The sequence below is a fragment of the Bos indicus genome, chromosome 1, assembly GCF_029378745.1.
Source record: "Bos indicus isolate NIAB-ARS_2022 breed Sahiwal x Tharparkar chromosome 1, NIAB-ARS_B.indTharparkar_mat_pri_1.0, whole genome shotgun sequence".
In the NCBI taxonomy this organism is placed as follows: Eukaryota; Metazoa; Chordata; class Mammalia; order Artiodactyla; family Bovidae; genus Bos; species Bos indicus.
In genome coordinates, this window is record NC_091760.1 from 3773392 (window position 1) to 3796799 (window position 23408).

The window sequence follows — 23408 nt, forward strand, 5'->3', positions numbered from 1 at the left end:
TAAGCAGATGAGGGACACAACCAAGTGTGTGTTGGTAACAGATGACTCTGCTGAGTGCAACTGGACTGGAGTGGTCAACAATGGGTCCAGGGGTGATAATACACCCAAAAGAATCAAATCCAAGAGATATTTGTGCATCTGTGTTCATAGCAGCTTTATTCACAGTAGCCAAATGGAGAGCAATCTAAGCGTCCATGGATGGATGAATGGAAGAACAAAGTGTGGAATCTTACCAGTCATAAAAAGGAATGAACTTCTGATACATGCTACAGCGTGGAAACAGCTTAAAAACACGCTAGGTGAAATAAGAAAATGATAAGCATTGCATGAATACCACTTACATGAAATATCCACAGCAGACCAAGTTATAGAGACAGAGAAGAAATTAGGTTACTGAGAGGTGGGATAAAGGAGAAAAGAGAATTATTTCTTAATGGATATGTGGCTTCTATTTGGGGCAATGAAAAAGTTCTGGAAATAGCTGGTGATGATGGGTATGTAACACTCTGGATGTAATTAACGCCACTGAATTGTACACTTAAAGTGGCAGATTTTATGCTGTGTAGTTACCATAACTTCAAAAAAAAAATAATACGCCAAAGCTCACTGAACTGTAAATGGGTAAGTTGTGTGGTATGTGCATTATATCTCCATAAAGCTATTTTCTTTTTTGGCCATGCTACAAGGCATGCGGGATCTCGATTCACAGGGATGAACCCAAGTCCCCTGCAGTGGAGGCACAGAGACTTAAGTGCCGGACTGCCAAGGAATTCCCCAGAAAGCTGCTTGTTCATTTAAAACCTTTTTATTTAAATTTTTTATTGAAGTACAGTTGATTTACAATGTTGTGTTAATTACTGCTGTACAGCAAAATGACTCGTGCATGCTAAGTCGCTTCAGTCGTGTCTGACTGTTTGCGACCCTATGGACTGTGGCCCAACAGTCTCCTCTGACCATGGAATTCTCCAGCCAACAATACTGGAGTGGGTGGCCGTGCCCTCCTCCAGGGGATCTTCCCAACCCAGGGATCGAATCCAAGTCTCTTAGGTCTCCTGCACTGGCATATATTTATAGGCTTTCCTGGTGGCTCAGTGGTAAAGAACCCACCTGACAACGCAGGAGATACGGGTTCGACCCCTGGATTGGGAAGATCCCCTGGAGAAGAAAATAGCAACCCACTCTGGTATTCTTTCCTGGAAAATCCTATGGACAGAGGACCCTGGTAGGTTACAGTCCATGGGGTTGCAAAGAGTCGGACACAACTGATCAACTTCACTTTCTTTCTTTTTTTTTTTTTTCCTAAAGTACAAACAAAGACCACGGGTGAGTCCAGGGAGATGCTCAGGAGGGGAGAGTAACAAGGAGGCTGTGACTGCACGCTGGCCTGGGGCTTTGCAGGCCCAGAGAGAAGGGGGAAGTGGCCAGATTGGAAAGGTGTTCGGGAAGGATGGAGCAACTCGGCCTCGGGATGTGAGTGATGAGGCTGGAGGACAAGACCCTGCCTGCTCTCTGCTGTGCCCCTCATTTGCTCCCTGTTAAATCACATCTTAGTCCTAATCTGATCTCTTTAAGAATTTTGACATCTTGCAAGAAAATTAAAGAATTCTATTTATATTTTTCTCCTTTCCTCATACTTTGTGTACTCCCAGCAAAATGGAAGCCAGTTACCCCCTGCTCCCATTTCCCTCTCTGAAAATAAACCATCAGATACCTAAGCTCTGGGGTACTGACTGGGACCAGCTACAGAATTCACTGCTGTTGTTCAGTCGCTCAGTTGTGTCTGACTCTTTGCGACCCCATGGACCGCAGCACGTCAGGCTTCCCTGTCCTTCATCATCTCCCGGAGCTTGCTCAAACTCGTGTCTATTGAGTCGGTGATGGCATCCAACCATCTTGTCCTCTGTCGTCCCCTTCTCCTCCCGCCTTCAATCTTTCGCAACATCAGGGTCCTTTCCAAAAAGTCAGCTCTTCACATCAGGTGGCCAAAGTATTAGAGCTTCGGCTTCAGTAGCAAAATGGAAACGCGTGGCTCCTTGCTCAAAAATCATTACAAATTTCAAGGTAGTGATGGCAGGGCAGTAAACCCAGCATGGTCTCTTCGAACACAGGGCCCTGAGTGACTGCACAGGCCACGTGCCCATGAAGCTGGCCCAGGCACTACCAGTATGTCCTTGTCTCAAATATAGAAACTGACAACCCAACTCATGAAGATCAACTGGATCCTTGATTCAGTTGAATCAATTCAGATCAATTCAGATCCTTCAGCAGGATCTGAAGTCCTCTTAAACTGCAAAGGCACAGGAATTAGGAGAAGGATGCTAAGACGGAATAAAATAAAAGTGTTGCTTTCTATGGAATGGACCATTGGCCCTTCTTGCATATGAGCTTGAGAAGTGCCTCCGTACCCAGGATAATTGTTCTGTGTCTAAGATGCATCCTTGGCAGACATTGTAAATTACGTACCTTAATTCCTGCCATTTTAATTTTTTCCTTTTGAAGCCACCCTGTTCCTTCTTCACGGCTCTAAGCTTCCACCTTATTTTCCTCCTTCCTTGAGATCCTCCCTATGTAGCCAAATCTATTTTGGAGGATGTTTGTGTGCTAGGCACTTCAACTCCCAGCCCCAAGCCGGTCCTCTCTCTAAGCCATCAGGTAAGGCTTTGGGGCTCTCAACAAAGATGGGCTGCAGCTGCTCTGAGAAGACATAAACCACCATTTGTCAGCTGCAAAGAAACCAACCTTTCAGCTCAGGATACTGAAGCCTAATGTCATCCAGAGCTAAAAAGGCTCATTTTTAGAAAGCAACAAACGGTGGTTTGTTTATAGAGCTGGTACCAAAGAGCCACATCAATAGCAAACAGCACGCTTACTGAGGACTGTGAAAGCTGGGGATGTAGCGGAGAGAGGCTGCCAGGGGAATGTTTGACCCAAACGTCCTTGGAAGGAGGCCTTGAAGGACAGGGGCTCAACACTGGGGTTGGTCCAAGGTCCAAGGCGTCAAGTGCAGGAGTCTGTACCTGGCCCCTGCCACCCACAGAGGCACTGCACCTCCCTGTCTTTCATCTTTCAAGTTTTGCAAGAGGAAATTGCTGGACTCAAAATCCCACTTTGGCTCTAAAAGCCCATACTCTAAATTAGACGTAGGATTTCAGGAAACTGGGCTAAATCTCTACTGGTTCCTTGACATTCCTTAATGCTTTTGCTTGTGTGTGTGTGTGTGTGTGTGTGTGTGTGTGTGTGCTCTTAGTTGCTCAGTCCTGTCTGACTCTTTGTGACCCCATGGACTGTAGTCTGCCAGGCTCCTCTGTTTATGGAATGTCTCCAGGCAAGAATGCTGGAATGGGTAGCCCTTCCCTTCTGCAGGGGATCTTCCCGATCCAGGGATTGATCCTGAGTCTCCTGTACCACAGGCAGATTCTTTACCATTTGAGCCACCAGGGAAGCCCAATGTTTTCTTAAATACATATTTTAATTTCTTTCTTTCTTTTTTTTTTTTGCATGTTGTTTTTATGTTGTTCATATTTTTCTCTTTGTAGATGAAGAATATAGTATGAACAAATGTTTTTCTGGGGGGCTGTTTGGTTCTTGGAGCATTGTGAATGATTAAATTCAGCCAAATCTGGACATCAGCTCATCCAATCCTAAAAGGCCTCACACTATGTAATCTTGCTTTTTTAAAATTAGTTTTTACTGTGATAAAAATATGTATAACATAAAATGTAGCATCGTCACCATTTTAAAAAATTCATTTATTTCTAATTGCAGTATTGTGTTGATTTCTACCAAACATCTTCACCATTTTCAAATGAAGGTACAGTTCCTGCAACCCCAGGAAAGTCTAGGAACTGACAAGGGCGCCCTCTGTAGGTGAGACTCTTAATTTACGTCTTAGGAATGAACCCTGGCCTGTGAAATTCATAATCATTTTTTTTTTATTGTGGAATCCCGGGGACAGGGGAGCCTGGTGGGCTGCTGTCTATGGGGTCACACAGAGTCGGGCACGACTGAAGTGACTTAGCAGCAAAACACATCTGACCTAAAATGTACCATTTTAACCATTTTTAAGTGTACAGTTTAATGGCATTTGGTACAGTCACATTGTTGTGCAACTATTACTTCCATCTGTCTCCCTAACATTCTTCATCTTCAAAGCTAGAGCTCTTTCCCCATTAAACAAGACCTCTCCTTTCTCCACTCTCCCCAGGCCCTGACAATCAACATTCTACCTCTGTGTCTATGGATCTAACTACTCTAGGTCCCTCATATAATTGTGATCATACAGCATTTGTCCTTTCGTGTCCAAATTCTTTCACTTAACATGAGGTCTTCAAGGTTCATCCATGTTGTAGTATGTATAGAATTTTCTCCCTATTTAAGGCTGGATAGTATTCCAGTGTAGGTGTACACCACACTTTATTTATCTTTTTATCTTTTGATGGACGCTTGAGTTGTATCTGCCTCTTGATATTGTGAACAACATGGCTATGGACATGGGTATACAAAAAGAAAGGAAGAAAGAAAAACTGAATTTAAATGATCATTCCCCAAAAAGTAAAGTAGTACTAATTGCTCAGTCCTGTTGACTGGGGAAACTTAAAGCTGCTGCTGCTGCTGCTAAGTCGCTTCAGTCGTGTCCAACTCTGTGCGACCCCATAGACGGCAGCCCACCAGGCTTCCCCATCCCTGGGATTCTCCAGGCAAGAACACTGGAGTGGGTTGCCATTTCCTTCTCCAAACCAAAAAGAAAAAAACCTGAAGTCCATTGATGGGAATTCTGAATCCACAAAAGTGAGTACCAATTAAGGGTATAGCAGAGAGTCCCAAACTTTCTCAACTCATGGTGGCCTTAGGGTCTCAGAGACTTTTTCCCAGGGCCCTAGGTAAAAAAAAAGAAAATCAAATTACTGAATTGTTACAAATTTATGAAATAGTTAGACCCAAACAACTTAGTAAGTACTTATGTTCTAACAATTAAGTACCTATGTGAGGGGAAATGCACAGCATTTAAAAGAAAAAATATTTTTTCTTTTATTCTTAAATAACCTCAGTTATTTACTAAGGAGATGTGTGCACCTATTAGGCATACTGCTATCTTTCTAACCTTGAAATCACATTAGACACTTCTACCCTTATTTTCTGTTTCAGGTAGATTTTTCTTGGCTCTTACTTCTTATTATAATAACCACTGAAATCCCAGCTTTGCAAAACTCTTGGTATCTTTGACAGAAAAGTAACACACAGAAGGAAAAAGAAAAAAGAAACAGAGCACAATTGAATGCTCAAACTATGAAATATCTTGAGTTCACACTTTGCAACGGCTGTCAGGAATTGATGCATTTCCCTCCACTTATAAAACTTGTCCAATCTGTGAGTTTCTTGGGGCGCTCTGGGCAGCTGGGTTCCTGATTTAAGAACTGCAAATCTAGACTATTTGAAGACTCCAGAGACCTTACTTTGCCAACAAGAACTGCATAAACTGTGTCTGGATGACTCTCCAACAACCTCGCTCATACGACTCTGGCCCTGCCTCCCTTGTAGACACACTGCTCCCTTTGCTGCTTCCTGACCCCTCTGATTATGATGCTGTCTCAGCGCCTTTGCATTTGCCGTGGCTTCTACCTGGAATGGTCCCACCGCCTCCCTGAACTGCCACAGTGCTCTGAACTAACTCGTTCAGAACTGGCCACCACTTCCATTGTACACCATTCAACTTGACCTGCCTGGCATTCCATTGGTCTTCTTGCACTTTCAAGGTTGATTTGCCCCACACAAACCTCTTTGGAAATATGATTACATGTGAAGTTAGTGATCCAGGACTACTTCAGTAGCAACAAAGTAAAATTGCAGTGTTGACGTAGTTAAAATGTTACCGAGCATCAATACTCAGAGAGGAGACCTAAAGGAGGAGAAGACAGCAAGTGTCACTTGCCGGGGTCCAGCCCGGGTGGATCCAGGGAATTCGAAGCGGGGACGGCGTCGGCGAGGATCAGGAAACAATTGCTTAATTAAACGTTAATTAAGGATACAAAGAGTAATAGAATGAGGATAGCTCAGTGAAGAAATTCAGTGGAGAAAAGAGGCTGAAATAAGGATAGCTCAGTGAGGAAATTCAGTGGAGAAAAGAGGCTGAATAATTCAGCCAGAAGGTAAGAGAAAGAACGACATGGTGAGACCAAGTTTTGGTGAACAAGGCCTGCACTTTATTTTCCAAAGTAGTTTTTATACCTTAAGTTATGCACAGAGGATAATGGGGGAAGGGGTAGAGTCATGCAGTAAGCCAGGCTTTCTTCCTGCAAACTTATCATATGCAAAAGTTTAGGTGATTTGCATCATCTTCTGGCCCGGAGGCCTTTTTCTCTAAAGGTGATTATTCTAAAGTCAGGCGCCAGCCTCCAAAAAGCATTAGATAAAGTTGCATTCCTACAGAGCAAAGGTGTGGTGGGCTATAACAAGAAAAAGAATGAACTCAAGGGTCCCAGGTTACAAACATTAAAGCTACTATTTACACCAATTATATTAATCAATACACTGCCAGGGACACAGCAGGTAAGGGATATGGAGACTTAGCAGCAAACATTGGCCCAACAAGTGAAAATCCCTTCACCAATACAATTTCTAATCAATCTTTTAACTGCTCAAAGGAATCTGTATTTAGACAGTTTAGAACATCTCATGCCTCTCACAGTTTGGAGGCTCTGAGCAATCACATGTGGCCGGAAAAACCTATTCAGGCAGGCTAGAGGACTTCCAAGGGAGTTTGTAGGTTGAAACACTGTCACACCCAGGAATTATTAACTGGAGCTGTAAGCTAACTCTTTTTTCAGAGAGGTAGTGGGGGACAGCCTGCCGTAAAGTCAGAGGTGTAGGTGAAAGCACAAAGCAGAAAGTAGGCAGACTCTGGTTTTGGGGGTAGATTGCTCGAGAATTTCCAGGGAGACTCCTGAGGCTTGATCCCGCCTTTGCGTATGCCAAGCCTCCTTCCTCATGACCTTTGCCAGGGGTGGAGCTCGCTCCCCGCAGTCACTCAGCTGCTGAGACCTCTAATTCCAGATTGTTTCTGGCCGGTTGAAGAAACCCTTCCCTGTCTGGAGGAAGGAACTGCAGTCTTACTGCTCAGGCTGGGCAGAATTTGTGTGCACGCTTTCCAATACACCACACCATCATTTTCCCATTCATCTTTGGGGCCATCTCCCCCCCTCCGTTTTTGCTCATTAAACTTTGTTTTCAGGGGTCTCAAAATTATGTGCCTAAGTTTTGGTCAAGTTGTTTCCATTAAAAAGTGTTTATTTTAAAAGCTAATAATTTAAAATTGCCCCCCTCCTGGCTCAGTGGTAAAGAATCTGCCTGCCAATGCAGGAGACGTGAGTTCAGTTCCGGGATTGGGAAGATCCCCTGGAGGAGGGCATGACACTCACCCCAGTATTCTTGCCTGGAAAATCCCATGGACAGAGGAGACTGCAGGCTATAGTCCATGGGATGGCAAAAAGAGTTGGATACAACTTAGCGACTAAACAACAATAGTAACAACCTCCACCTCCCCACCCCCAGCTCACCAAACATTCTCTTTCCCTTCTGAAGGTTTTTAATGAAACATTGTTATCATTAACCAGTCTTTTACTATTACATTTATATGGCCAATTGAGGCAAACAGTGCCTAGATCATTCTTTTACCATCTATTAAAATAGGGGTGCAGGCATTGGGGATTACTTTAGCCTCCTGAACTTTCTAGGCCGACTCGGTGACCTTGCCAACTCCAGCAGCCTGCTGCTTTGATGACACCCACAGCAACTGGCTGGCCCATGTCATGAACAGTAAAACGACCCTAAGGAGGATCAGAGAATCTCTCAACACACATATTAGCCTCGCAAGATTTCCAGAACATGGACCCACCTTCTAGCTTCTTCTCAGAAAAGCAGTCAAAACTCCTCTGTTCAACAAATCTGCAAGCAATGTGAGCTGTGTGACAACTGCACACAGATGCATGGTGTCACTGGTTTGTCCTGAATGGTTCAGGATGGTCAGGAAGTCAGCTGCTTCCACTGGTAGGTCATATTTACTGTCACCATAAGAATGGTTGGAGAAGGAAATGGCAACCCACTCCAGTATTCTTTCCTGGAGAATCCCAGGGACGGAGGAGCCTGGTGGGCTGCCGTCTATGGGGTCACACAGAGTCGGACACGACTGAAGTGACGTAGCAGTAGCAGTAGCATAAGAATGACGCCATGGCAAACATCTTTGATAGACACCTTCTCAACACTGAAGCCCACGGACTCCCCAGGAAGAGCTTCCTTCATGGTGTATTCCAAGGGACTGGACTTCATTTGTATCACTGCCTGGAGCCAAGTGACCATCATGCTGGGGGTTGAGAACAGCAGTCTCCACGGGGATAGTACCAGTTCCATCAATTTTATAGACGTCCTGGAAGGGCAGACAGAAGGGCTTGTCAGTCGGATAAGTTGGTAGCTGGATGCAATCCAGAGCTTCAGGCAGTATGGTTGTGCTGGCACGGCCATCTTTATGGATGACTTTCCATGGCTCCAGAATGTCACCATTCCAACCAGAGCTGGCACAAATGCTATTGTGTCAGGCTTATAGCCAGTTTTCCTAATGTAGGTGCTGACTTCCTTAACAGTGTTTTAGTATCTCTTTCTGGCTGTAGGAACCCTTTTGTTAACACCAACAGTTACTTGTTTCACACCCAGTGTGTAAGCCAGAAGGACACGCTCATAGGTCTGGAGACACTAGCTTCAAATTCACCAACACCATCAGCAACAATCAGGACAGCATGGTCTGGCTGAGATGTGCCTGCAGTCATCTTTTTGATAAAGTCTTTGTGTCCTGGGATATCAGTGATGTCACGTCATACTTGCTGATCTTGCATTGCCCCAGGGAGACGTTGATGGTGGTACTACCTATCAATGGGGATACCACACTCACTTTAATCTTTCACTTTATCCAAGACACAGGCACCCTTGAAGGAGCCCTTTTCCATCTCAGCAGACTCTTTCTCAAATGTTTATGGTTCCTCTGTCAGCGCCCCACATTTGTAGATCAGATGGGCATGAACGTCAGACTTACCTGAGCGGCGTGTCCAGTGATGACAGAGTTGATGTGAGTCTTTTCGTTTGCCGCTTGGCTTAGATTCAGTGGTGGGTTTCACCACACCTGTGTTCTGGTGGAAAACCTATTGTTAGTGAGGAGTGCCATCTTTATCATTTGTCAAGTTCCTATATATGCATAGGTCTTGGTTTTCTTTTGAATACATTTTTAATCTTGGACTAATTCTAGATTTGCAGAAAATCTGAAGAGAGGAATTTGGTACAGCCTCACCCAGTTTCATCTAATGGCCATATTTTTCATGCATATTTTGGTACTCTTGTTCAAACTAAGAGACCAACTTGGGTACATTGCTATTAACTAAACTCCAGACTTTATTCGTTATTTCACTAACTTTTCTGCTAGTGTCCCTTTTTCTGTCCCAGAATCCAGTCCAGGCCATCAAAGTGTGTTTAGTTGTCATGTCTCTGCAATCGAATCTGCTCTTTGACAGTTTCCTAGTCGTTCCTTGTTTTTCATGATCTTGACAGTTTTAAAGAGTATGGGTGATGTATCTTTTTAGACTGTCCCTCCACTTAGATTTTTGTCTGACGTCTTTAATATGATTGGGGTCATAGATTTGGGGAAGGATCCTCTGAATGTGAAATACCCTTCTCATCACATCAGGGTGCATGGTAGCAACATCACTTACTGCTGGTGATGTTAACCTCGATCACTTAATTAAGGTAGTGGTTGTCATGTTTCTCCACTATAAAGCAACCATTTTTCCTTTGCCATACTCTAATCTTTGGAAGCTGGTCACCAAGCCTACACTGGAGGATGGGGGAGGAGTGTGTGAACTAAGTTCCACTTCTTGGATCAAGGAATATCTACATATATTATTGGGATTACTTTTGTAGGAAGTATTTGTAAGGAAGCTTACCTTGTAAGGAAGATCTTTTCTCCCATTTATTTACTTTTCAATCATTTTTAAAGCAGTATAGACTTATAAATATTAATTTATACCTGAGATTATAATCCAATTGTTTGGATTATTTTTTCACTCAAATTGTTAATTATTTTGTCACAAATTGTTCCAGTGGGAACTATCTCAGGTTGGTTCCTAGGTCCCTTGGACATATAATTGCCCCCCACTCCCCCACCCCCCACTTAAAGCATTTCTTACTTTATGGTACTACAAGATGCTCTGGGCTCATTTTATATGTGCCCTGTCACAGCCATTTCTCCAAGGAGTCCTAGTTCCTTTTATTTGATAATGGTATTAGAAATCAAGATGTGGGTGTTGGGTGTGCTCAATGCTATTGGGGTATCACTGCTTATAAGTTCTGTCAGTGAAAAGAGCTGGGAAATATATGCATGTGTACAAATCCAGGTACAACAAATATCTATACTTATTTCTGTATCAGTTTATCTCTTTATATTAAATAGGAGGCCACCAATGTCTCCAGGCTTTATCCAGTCCCACAGGTTCATTCTAGCCTTGCTGTGCTGTGTTTAGTCATTCATTCGTGTAGAACTCTTTGCGAGCCCATGGACTGTAGCCCGCCAGGCTCCTCTGTCCATGGGATTCTCCAGGAAAGAAGACTGGAGTGGGTCGCCATGCTGTTCTCCAGTCTTCCCAATCCCAGGAGTCGAATCCATGTCTCCTGCGTTGCAGGTGACTTCTTTACCATCTGATCCACCAGAGAAGACCATGAATACTAGAGTGGGTAGCCTATCCCTTCTCCAGGGGATCTTCTTGACCCAGGAACTGAACCTGGGTCTCCTGCACTGCAGGAAGATTCTTTACCAGCTGGGCTACCAGGGAAGCCCTAATTTTAGCCTTACCTTTTTGCTTATAAGTATCTACCTTCTTTAGCAGTGAGAAACCTGACCCCCATTATCTCCCATCCATTTGCTTATTGATTCAACTCCAGGATACATGAAAAGCAGTTTCAGAGTTGTTAACCTATACTTCCATGATACAGGCCTTTTTTGAGTCTGTATTCTGTTTCCTAAGGTTATTTGATTCCAGCTTGTGCTTCTTCCAGCCCAGCATTTCTCATGATGTACTCTGCATATAAGTTAAATAAGCAGGGTGACAATATACAACCTTGACATACTCCTTTTCCTGTTTGGAACCAGTCTGTTGTTCCATGTCCAGTTGTAACTGTTGCTTCCTGACCTACATATAGGTTTCTCAAGAGGCAGGTCAGGTGGTCTGGGATTCCCATCTCTTTCAGAATTTTCCACAGTTTCTTGTGATCTACACAGTCAAAGGCTTTGGCATAGTCAATAAAGCAGAAATAGATGTTTTTCTGGAACTCTCTTGCTTTTTCGATGATCCAGCGGATGTTGGCAATTTGATCTCTGGTTCCTCTGCCTTTTCTAAAACCAACTTGAACATCTGCAAGTTTGCCGGGAGAAATATCAATAACCTCAGTATGGCAGAAGGTGAAGAGGAACTAAAAAGCCTCTTGATGAAAATGAAAGAGGAGAGTGAAAAAGTTGGCTTAAAGCTCAACATTCCGAAAACTAAGATCATGGCATCTGGTCCCATCACTTCATGGGAAATCGATGGGGAAACAGTGGAAACAATGTCAGACTTTATTTTTTTTTGGCTCCAAAATCACTGCAGATGGTGATTGCAGCCATGAAATTAAAAGATGCTTACTGCTTGGAAGGAAAGTTATGGCCAACCTAGATAGCATAATAAAAAGCAGAGACATTACGTTGCCAACAAAGGTACATCTAGTCAAGGCTATGGTTTTTCCAGTGGTCATATATGGATGTGAGAGTTGGACTGTGAAGAAGGCTGAGCTTTCTTCAAAGAATTGATGCTTTTGAACTGTGGTGTTGGAGAGGACTCTTGAGAGTCCCTTGGACTGCAAGGAGATCCAACCAGTCCATCCTAAAGGAGATCAGTCCTGGGTGTTCATTGGAAGAACTGATGCTGAAGCTGAAACTCCAATATTTTGGCCACCTCATGTGAAGAGTTGACTCATTGGAAAAGACTCTGATGCTGGGAGGGATTAAGGGCAGGAGGAGAAGGGGACGACAGAGGATGAGATGGCTGGATGGCATCACCGACTCGATGGACATGAATTTGGGTCAACTCCGGGAGTTGGTGATGGACAGGGAGGCCTGACGTGCTGCGATTCGTGGGGTCACAAAGAGTCAGACACGACTGAGTGACTGAACTAAACTGAAGGTTATTTGACTTTTTTTTTTTTTACCATTACCATTCTAATTTGATTATTATAACTTTAAGATATGTCTTTATCCAAAAAAGTCTTTTTCAGTTAGCTACTCACAGACATTTATTTTTCTATACAAATTTATTGTGGATTTTTTTAGTTTCTTGATTTTGACTGGAATGGCAATAGTTTCTTTTATAGCTTCATTTAGAAAGACTTAACAAATATGCACCGTGAAGACCTTCGTCCATGAATATTTTACTGTCTAGTTAGTAAGATCTTCTTTTACAATTTTCTCCTTAAAGATGTTGTGCAGTCATTTTAACTCTGAGATTACTTTTAGTTTTGAAAGTGTTTTGAATAGTTGTTTCTAAATATGTTTGTAATTATATTTAAATATTTACTATTTAAAATTTATGTTTGTATAATGTTTTACTCCTGTGTTTTGTTGTTTTGCATCCTTTATTTTTCCATCCTCACTGATCTTGCCACACGTATGTTTACTTAATCTAAAAACCAAAGCAATCAGCTTTTGGTTTGTGAATATTCTTTATTGTTTTTCTCATTCTACTTGTAACTGATTTGGCTCCTTATCTTTGCTTCCTTTTCCTTCTTACTTCTTTTGGTTATTCTATTGCACTTTTTCCAATTTCTTGATTTGAATATGTATTATCAGTTCATTTGTTTTCAGTTTTTCTTGCTTTCTGATACATATGCTTCAAGCTATAAATTTTCCTCTAAGACTTGTGTCCCACAGATTAAGCAATGTAAAGTGCCCATTTTATTGCATTCCAAGTCTTTCATAAATTCCCTAGTGCTTCCCAAGGATTATTTAGAATTTTTTTCCCTCTCATAGACTTATGAGATTTTAAAAAGCCTATCTTTTTATTATCAAGGTCAAATTTTACTGCCTGATGGTCAGAGAACATGGTCTGTATGATATTAATTTGGGGGGAATGAATTTGCACCTTCTTTGTGGCCTAGGAGATTGCCCATTTTTATGACAATTCCATTATATTTAAGAAGAAAATGTATTCTGTTTATGTGTGTAAAGTTCTCATACCATCAATTAATTTGAATACATTGACATTCAGATTTTTTATATTTTTTCATATTTCTGTCCAGTGACTAAGAGGTTAAACTAGTTTTCACAATAGCTTTGAAATTTATCATTAACATTTGAATCTCTAAACTGGGTATGGATTTTGCTCCATTTTGCTGTTCAAAGAACAGGGCCATCAACTCAATAACCTAGTATTTTTGAAGAGTCTGGTCTGAGATCTGGTCATCAATACAATATATGTTAATTGAGGATATGAGTCTTGTGGGACTTGTCCTAGCAGAATCAGTGCAGGGGCTTCCCTCGTGGCTCAGATGGTAAAGCGTCGGCCTACAATGTGGGAGACCTAGGTTTGATCCGTGGGTCAGGAAGATCCCCTGGAGAAGGAAATGTAAACCCACTCCAGTACTTTTGCCTGGAAAATTCCATGGACAGAGGAGCCTGGTAGGCTACGGTCAGTGGGGTTGCAGAGCATCGGATACAACTGAGCGACTTCACTTTTTTTCACCCTCAAATGGATTTGGAAGTATATTTTTAAACATGAGGGCATCCTCCCCCCCAAGTATAAAATGCAATATATGGCACAATGGCTGGAATTCACAAGCAGATTCACGCAGAATGTTCAGAATACCCCCACCCCAGCCCCCATTCAATACCACAGTGACTAAAACACACCTACAAGAAATTCATCTGGGGAGTTGTGATCTCCAAATGTCCTCTTTTAATGTATAAACCATTTGTGGATTGGTTGCAAGTTGATATTATTCTCTAACACCTTATGGTTGTTGTCGTTTAGTCTGTCATCTGTGTCCGACTCTGAGACCCCATGGACTGTAGCCTGCCAGGCTTCTCTGTCCGTGGGATTCTCCAGGCAAGAATACTGGAGTGGGTTGACATTTCCTTCTCTCAGGGATCTTCCCAACCCAGGGATGAAACTCACATCTCCTGCATTGGCTTGTGTATTCTTTACCACTGAGCTAGCCACCTGGGAAGCCCATCTTACGGTGAATTTACCAAATTCACCTCTTTTCCGATGACCAGCTAGAAACAGCTTTTGTAAGGAAACAGGTTAAGCAGAAAGGGTAGGGAAGAAGGGGGACTTAGCATACAGAGTGAGGCACAAAAATAAGTACTTCCAGGGATATAAATTCTGGAAAGTTGTGGCTGTTGGGGCTTTGGGAAGATGGGAGCAGCAAGAAGCTGCTGTGTGCATCTGTGAGGAGGTGGGTGAGCAGAGAGTGGACCTGGGGAAATTTAAGAAGACAAATGTCATCTATGTCATGATTTTTATCACCGGACCTCACACTTATGGCTAGTTTATTCCATATTGGACAAGAGGGGAACATTTTCTGCTCTTCTTCACTTTAGTCTCAGAGAAGAAAAAAGGACAAATTTGATGCTTATGTTTTCTTATCTTTCTTCAGTAAGAAATTCACAATGACTTAACCTGGATCATACTAGTGTGATGTATCTACTGCTCAAATATTAATAATTTGTTTAATAATTATATGGTCTTGCAACATCTAATAGCATCTTCGGTTCTTCGTTAAATTCTGTTGTGATTGAACTTATCAGGTGAGTCGCGTTCTCAGTGACACTGTAAATCTCTTAAGGGTAAGGCTGCTGTGTAAGACTTTTCTGAATCTATTATGGCTGGCTGTCTAGTGCAATGCACATAGCAAATATTATGTAGGTTTACTTGCCTCTTCTAGCCTATGGACACTGTCTTTCACTGGAGTTCAAGTAACTGTCTTTGAAAGAATGCTTCGTTATTCTCACTGAAAAACAGATAATGGAATAGTCTTGATCTCAGGTAACTGCCATACTAAAGAGACTAAAATTTGCATCAGGAAAGAAAGGAATTCCATACCTCTCTGGGTAATGTGATTGGATTCACAAGCTGTTAACCAATGAAATGATGCAGGGTAAATTGTTAAGACAACTTCATCTTATGAATACAAGGTATCCTTCCGACATCCTGAGAGTCTGTGATAAACATGCTTTCATACGAACTTGACACGGTCTTTGATAGAGCATCTCCCTTTACCCCTTTCTAGAACTTGGGTTTCACTCTGTAATATTGAAATAGGAGTAAATAAACACACTCACTTACCAGATGTGAATGAGAAATATGGCCAGAGGAGATGAACTGGTGGGCGAGTAGAGGCTGGACTCTGGCTAATTCAGCACAGTCCAGGTGCCAGTTCATAAGCTTGTGGACTGGAAAACCTGTCTGCTGAGGCTTTTTGACAGCATACCTAGTCAATGTATCTTTTCGAATAGATTGACATCAAGACCCAGGTCTCTATTCATTTATATAGACATTTAACTAATTGACAAATATTTATTGAGCCCTATGAGCTGCCAAGCCCTGTTCTCGGCAGTGAAAATGAAGCACTGAATTTTCTTTTGTGTCATTATAGAACACACATTTTAGTAAAGGAGTCTGACAAACAAATAAGTATCTAATATTACTAGTAGGTGAGGAGAAGGGGGTGACAGAGGATGAGATGGTTGGATGGCATCATTGACTCAATGGACGTGAGTTTGAGTAAACTCCAGGAGATAGTGAAGGACAGGGAAGCCTGGCGTGCTGCAGTCCATGGGGTCGCCAAGACTTGGACATGCCTGAGCGACTGAACAACATCAGCAGGTGATAAAGGCGACAAAGGAAAACAGAGGAGGGTACGACGCTAGGGAGTGAGAGGTGGAGAGGAAGAGCCCACAGGCAGTCAGAAGATGGGCCACGTGAGGCCCGGGCAGAGTTTCAGAGGCAGGAACAGCAAGCACAAGGGCCCTGAACTGGGTGCCCGCTGAGAATGTCCTAGGAACAGTGGTGCTTATTTTCAGTAGACTGGAGTGTTCTTGGGGCAAATAAAGTCCTTTCTCTCCATGCAGGCTTGTTACATAGAAAGGATGTCACCATCCAGAGGCTGATTGGTGAGCCTCATATCTGAACAAGTTGGGTTAGTGACCAGTGATTCACTGCACCAGGCTGACTTAGTCTGATGCATCCACCTGTTCTTCTGAGCCATACCCCATATGGTATGTCTCTGGCTAAGGCTGGGATGGGCAACAACACCTTCTCTTTCTTGGTTTTTAAACTGAGGTTAGGAAACACTGGGTGAATGGTCCAGCACCCGTCAGCTGGGTAGTACTGGCAAGTTCTCCCACTCGTTCCCTTTTTGTAGACAGCTGATGCAGGTCAGGAAGCAACAGTTAGAACTGGACATGGAACAACAGACTGGTTCCAAATAGGAAAAGGAGTACGTCAAGGCTGTATGTTGTCACCCTGCTTATTTAACTTATATGCAGAGTACATCATGAGAAATGCTGGCTGGAAGAAGCACAAGCTGGAATCAAGATTGCCCGGAGAAATATCAATAAGCTCAGATATGCAGATGACAGCACCCTTATGGCGGAAAGTGAAGAGGAACTCAAAAGCCTCTTCATGAAAGTGAAAGAGGAGAGTGAAAAAGTTGGCTTAAAGCTCAACATTCAGAAAACTAACATCATGGCATCTGGTCCCATCACTCCATAGATGGGGAAACAGTGGAAACAGTGCCAGACTTTATTTTGGGGTGCTCCAAAACCACTGCAAATGGTGATTGCAGTCATGAAATTAAAAGACGCCTTCCTCCTTGAAAGGAAAGTTATGACCAACCTAGATAGCATATTGAAAAGCAGGGATATTACTTTGCCAACAAAGGTCCGTCTAGTCAAGGCTATGGTTTTTCCAGTGGTCATGTATGGATGTAAGAGTTGGACTGTGAAGAAAGCTGAGAATTGATGCTTTTGAACTGTGGTGTTGGAGAAGACTCTTGAGAGTCCCTTGGACTGCAAGGAGATCCAACCAGTCCATCCTAAAGGAGATGAGTCCTGGGTGTTTGTTGGAAGGACTGATGCTGAAGCTGAAACTCCAATACTTTGGCCACCTCGTGCGAAGAGTTGACTCATTGGAAAAGACCCTGATGCTGGGAGGGATTGGGGGCAGGAGGAGAAGGGGACGACAGAGGATGAGATGGCTGGATGGCATCACCGACTCGATGGACATGAGTTTGAGTGAACTCCGGGAGTTGGTGATGGACAGGGAGGCCTGGTGTGCTGTGATTCATGGGGCTGCAAAGAGTCGGACACAACTGAGCAACTGAACTAAACTGATAACATGCCCAAGGCCACACAGGCAGAAACTGAATAGTTTTTGACTGTTTCCTACATCTCTCTCCTGCTCCCTCCTCTCTCCCTCCTGTCTCTTTGGTCAGGTCCACTCTGGTTGAAAACAAATTTGGTGGTTGGCAATAAACCACAGAAAAGAACCCGTGTTGACAATTAGTCAAAATTAAGTCTGTCTTAGAGAACAAACTCATGGTTCCTGGCTGGGGTGGGTGGGGGGAACACTGGGGGAAAAGGATGGTTAGGGAGCTTGGGATGGACATCTACACACTGCTATATTTAAAATGGATAACCAACAAGGACCCACTGTATAGCACAGGGAACTCTGCTCAGTGTTATGTGGCAGCCCGAATGGGAGCGGAGTTTGAGGAAAATGGATACATGTATATGTATGGCTGAATCCCTTTGCTGTCCACCTGAAACTATCACAACATTGTTATCTATTATACTCCAATATTAAATAAAAAGTTTTTAAAAAATAATTAAGTCTGTCTAGTAAAGTAAGCCAGAAGGAAAAACACCAATACAGTATACTAACGCATATATATGGAATTTAGAAAGATGCTAACAATAACCCTGTGAACGAGACAGCAAAAGAGACAGTGATGTATAGAACAGTCTTATGGACTCTGTGGGAGAGGGAGAGGGTGGGAAGATTTGGGAGAATGGCACTGAAACATGTAAAATATCATGTATGAAACGAGATGCCAGTCCAGGTTCGATGCACGATACTGGACGCTTGGGGCTGGTGCACTGGGACGACCCAGAGGGATGGTATGGGGAGGGAGGAGTGAGGAGGGTTCAGGATGGGGAACACAGGTATACCTGTGGTGGATTCATTTTGATATTTGGCAAAACTAATACAATTATGTAAAGTTTAAAAATTAAATAAAATTAAAAAATAATTAAGTCTGTCTTTCCTAATAAGAGTATTACCCTTTACAGCCTTAATTTTGGGCATATCCCTGTCTCTTAATATTGCTGCAAGAACTCATATCTGGTCAGGCCACTTGCTCTGACCTGCCTACAAGAAAAGCATTTCCACAAGCACAATAGTCTTGCTTGTGCTTGACTCACAGTCAATCCCATAGACGTTTCCTATTAGAGATTCTGGAACTTCAACAGGTCACAAAAAAACCCACATCCTTAGACATTCAATACAGATTTGCTTACAGAACCCAGGAGAGTATTTCCTCAAATTAGAGGGCGAGCTAACTGATGATTCCAGGAATCACCAAATTACTCATCTCATGACCTGGTTCATGATTTATTTGAACACATAACCACGTATTGATGAAGGGGTATTAAGGAATGCACCAGCCTGTTTTTACTATTGATGCCTCCATTTTATTTCAGAGTATTTCATGTGGCTCTCAAGTCAACGAGTAACATCTTACAAAGACACACAGTCCTTTTTCCCCCGTCAAAGCAGTTTTGCACACATGGCATCATTTTCTCCGCTCGGCAACATCTGGCTTCGCTGTTTCCATTTTAATGACCGGGGGCTTAGACGTGGCGGCCGCTGCGCTGTCCACTAGGGGTTTTCACAGACACGACTTCATTTGATCCTCTCCTCCCACCCTGCAGGGCCGAAAGGGTGCCCGTCCTCCCATTAGTCTGTCTGCGGTGACATCCCACCAGGCAAGCCTGTCTTTGCCCGAGAGGTGAGATAAACTAAGGGTCGGGGTTAGGGGCATCCGCAAGACTTCGGACCGGTTGCCTTACCAAGGACCTCCCCGCAACAAGCCCGCCTGGCAATTAAGTTTAGTCGCTCAGTCTTATCCGACTCCTTTGGACCCCATGGACTGCAGCACGTCAGGCTTCCCTGTCTTTCACCATCTCCTGGAGCTTGCTTAAACTCATGTCCACTGAGTCGGTGATGCCATCCAACCATCTCTTCCTCTGTCGTCCCCTTCTCCTCCCGCCTTCAATCTATTAGCCAGGGGCATCCACCCTCCCGACCCACCAGGAGGACTTCAACTTAAGCAAAGCATCGAATCCCGCCGCGTGTTAATCAAGTTCCAGAGGCCACAGCAGAGCGTCCTCGGGGCAAGAACGATCTCACTGTGCTGCGACTACGGGTCTGGGCTCGCGCCCTTCGGGAGCGGAGGATCTGGGGGTTCTTCCTGCTAAGAACCCTCGAGAAGGGCCGCCGAAGGCCCTCTCCTAGCCGCGGCCGAGTAGGGGAGGGGGAGTGTGTTGCGGGGAGTGTCACCTCGCTCCCGAGCCGCCAGCGACCCAGCTGCTACCGTAGCACCATACGGGAACCCGAGACTCGGAAACCGTTTACCTCTACTACAGGATTTCTGCCGGACCGCGTTGCTCACAAGCCCCGCCCCTTCCGTCGACTTTTCTCCATAGGCCCCGCCCCTTCCGCAGCCCCACCCCCGTTCCCCCCACGTGTGAGCCCTGAGAGGCTGGCTGGGTCACCGCGCGTTTGCTTCCGCCGGGTCTCCGGGTGTGTGGATCCCGGCGCGCCGCCCGCTTGGCCATGGGGGTCCCCAAGAGGAAGGTCTCGGGCGGCCAGGACGGCGCGGCTGCCCGGGCGAGCACAGCCCAGCGGGCCCGCACCGAAGAGCTCACGGGCGTGCGCTTCAAGGCTCAGCTGAGGGACCCGCAGGGCGCGGGGCCGGGTGAGTGCAGCGGGGAAGAGAGCGCGAGCTTGAGAGGCGATCTCCCAGCTTCTTCTGTCTGCGTGGGGCCTCCGTGTGCAGACGCAGCAGCTCCTTTCTGCAGCGAGGGTCAGAGCCCAGCCTCCCGATTTGTAGTCGGGAAACCGAGACCTGGGTGCCGGGGAGTCCAGGGCCACGATTTGCTTGATGGTGACAGTTTCCCTGCGAGTACATGCTTCCCCTGCCCGGGCAGCATCTGTCAGCAAGCTCTAAAATTCTTTTTATTGCAGTTGTTAGGAAAGTGGGTAAATGTACTCCTCATTCATCACAGCAGATACTTATGGAGTCCTGACTGAGTCGGAGGCTTTCCTCATAGCTCAATCGGTAAAGAATCTGCTGCAATGCAGGAGACCCAGGTTCGATTCTTGGGTCGGGAAGATCCCCTGGAGAAAGGCATGGCAACCCACTCCAGTATTCTCCATGGAGAATACCATGGACAGAGGGTTATAGTCCATGGGATTGCAAGAGTCAGTTCGGGGCTGTTCAGTGAGCCTGTTTGCAGTTACTGCCATGGCTGTCATCTCTGTTTTGCGTAGCTTTGATTCTCCATCACTCACACTGACCCAAGAACACGTAATAAGCTATCACAGGAAGCCACCACAGGGTCTGTCAGTTGACCAAGATTAGTGACTGATACGAAGTAGATTCTATAATTCAACTTTTTGAAAAGTGTGATCACCCTTGCACAACTTCTTGTAATCCATTAGAAAGTATTTAGATTATGAGGACAAAGCACAATCGAATTAGGCTAATATGTGGAAACACTGGCATTGTGTCAAAATGAAACAGTGACAGTGTTTCTCTTAAGTGAAAAATTAAGTTCATGGCCAGAATATCCTCAGTTTCTAGTTTGTCTTCCACAGATTTTTTTTTTAAAGGTTTGATATCTGCAACTGCTAGCTAGTACTAGGAAGATGATACCTGCTTTAGCACAGAATTACACATTTCATTCATTCATTTGTTCATTAGTTTTTGGGGAAGGAAATGGCAACCCACTCCAGTATTGCCTGAAAAATCCCATGGACAGAGGAGCCTGGTGGGCTACAGTCCAAAGGGTCACAGAGTTGGACATGACTGAGTGACTAAGCACATACATTTCATTCATTGATTTGTTCATTATTTACAAGGGGCTGTTATTTGCTGGGGTAGAGATCAAATGGTAAGAATCAGATGGGCCCTGCCATTTTTAGATTGAATGTGTAAGTGAGAACATACAGTATTTGTCTTTCCCTAACTTGTTTCATTTACTGCCTTCAGGGTTCATATAGAATGTTGCAAAAGGTGAAGTTTCCTACTGTCTTTTTTTTACTTTTTTAATTTTGGCTGCACTGAGTGGCATGTGGGATCTTACGATTGAACCTGCACCTCTTGCAGTGGAAGCTTGGAGTCTTAACCACTGGACCACCAGGAAAGTCCCCAGTGTCCTTCTTTTTTAAAGGCTGAATAATATCCCATTGTGTGTATTTCTTTCCTTTGTTTTTTTTGATATGGACAAGTTTAAAGCATTTTTATTTTGCTTTAGTTATCTATTTGTTCACTCATTTATTTATGTATGGCTGCACCGTACAGCGTGTGCCAGCTGAGTTCCCCGGCCAAGGATCGAACCCATGCCCCCTGCAGTGGAAGCACAGAGTCTTAACCAGCAGACCACCAGGGTAGTCCCTGATGTGGACCCTTTTTAAAGTCTTTATTGAATTTGTTGCAATATTGTTTCTGTTTTCTGTTTTGTGTTTTTTTGGCCAGGAGGCCTCTGAGATCTTGGCTCCTTGACCAGGGGTTGAGACCTGCCCCTCTGCATTGGAAGGCGAAGTTTTAACCACTGGAAGTCCCTTTTATGTGTATTTCTGTGTATAGATATACCACATTTTCTTTATCCATTATTCCCCCTTCAGTTGATGGGCGGTGGGGATGGAGAGCAGGGTTACATTGATAAAGACCCAGAGGATGCCCAGGAGCATCGAATAGTAACCCATCAGGAGGATTCCTGCAGCAGGAAGGGTTCTGCTCTCAGCCAGTGCCTTTGAAAGATGCTCCCCATGACTTAAGGACATGTCCTCTTGATCTCCCTGTCTCCACCCTGCTCCTCTGTTCCATCTTGTCACGGGCGGCTTCCAGTCACCTGGCTATTTCCTGCCAGCAATCTCCCTCTGTCACCGTAGCACCAGGGATTGTTTCTAAAGAGACTGTCCTTATTAACATCTGACCCTGCCTCTCATTTCAGCCCTGGAGGCATTTGTTTCCGCTGCTAAGAAGCTCCCCCGAGAAGATGTGTACGATGTTGTGGAGGGGTACATCAAGATTTCTGTGGAGTGTGCCGAGATTTTCCAGCTCCTGAGTGGGGAGAAGCGCCCTGAAAGTGAAGTACGCTTTTCCTTACCTGGCCTGATGGGGAGAAGCAAAAGTCAGTGCTACTGTTGTGTTAGGGCTTCCCTGGTGGCTCAGTGGTAAAGAGTCCACCCGCCAAGCAGGAGACCCAAGTTCGATCCCTGGGTGGGAAAGATCCCCTTGAGAAAGAAATGGCAACCCACTCCAGTATTCTAGCCTGGAAAATCCCATGGACAGAAGAGCCTGGTGGGCTACAGTCCACGGGGTCGCAAAAGAGTTGGACACAACTGAGCGACTAAATAACAACAACTATTACGTTAAGCTTGATGAAAAGAAATGTGATATAAATCTCCAAAATTACCAGTAGAAAGTTACCAGCTTTCTACTGAAAATGATGTTTTGTGCCTGGGCTGTAGAGATACATTCATTTTTTGCATTGTAACCTTTGAAAGCCTTTAGAGGAAAGTGCTAACTTGTTACTGGTGAATAATAGCAGAAGGAAGGATCATAGATTCTTGTCTAAACACACTTGGTTTCTGAATGGTTTGCTTTAATGGAAGGGAAATAGGTAAAGACTGTGTGTCCCAGGTAGAGATGTATATTGAGTTGTCTGTTGTTTTCTGCTTCCAAAGAAGGTCAGAATTTGAGGCGTTTATGAACCTGTTGAAGTCTCAGGATTATTGCTGTAAGGCTGTAGACCTGAATATCCCCAAAGCAGTGAGGTGGAATCATTACTAGAAATTTCTCTTTTAATTTCATTTGGTTTAATTGTAAGCAAGCTGTTCTCTATTTAGCTAGACTCTTGGAGCAAGGCTAATTCCAAACTCAGGGCCTGGCAGATCTCTGTGTCTGATTCGGGATCTGGCAGGTTGAAAAATTTAAACCTGCAGGTGACTGTGGCTAAGACAAATGTCTGTAGAGGCGGAAAAGAAAAGGAGATGATT

At 44.1% G+C, this 23408-nt stretch overlaps 1 protein-coding gene and 1 long non-coding RNA gene across 3 annotated transcripts in view; one reads left to right on the forward strand and one right to left on the reverse strand.

Moving 5' to 3' along the window:
* Window positions 1–18791: 18791 nt before the first annotated feature.
* On the reverse strand, window positions 18792–19790 carry LOC139177557 (uncharacterized). Of its 2 annotated transcripts, none has more exons than XR_011562042.1 (2): window positions 19683–19790; window positions 18792–19048 (listed from the first exon to the last, which is right to left on the reverse strand). It is a non-coding gene; the product is annotated as an uncharacterized lncRNA (long non-coding RNA). The 2 variants fall into 2 exon arrangements; XR_011562035.1 differs by lacking the exon at window positions 19683–19790 and adding an exon at window positions 19193–19676.
* A 73-nt stretch (window positions 19791–19863) lies between these two features.
* Window positions 19864–23408, forward strand: part of URB1 (URB1 ribosome biogenesis homolog) — a 78105-nt gene continuing 74560 nt past the window's right edge. Inside the window, exons 1-2 of the mRNA XM_019964953.2 lie at window positions 19864–20100; window positions 22361–22500. Of these exons, the coding sequence (XP_019820512.2) occupies window positions 19959–20100; window positions 22361–22500 (282 nt within the window). The 5' untranslated portion in view covers window positions 19864–19958. The remainder of the gene's footprint in view (window positions 20101–22360; window positions 22501–23408) is intronic.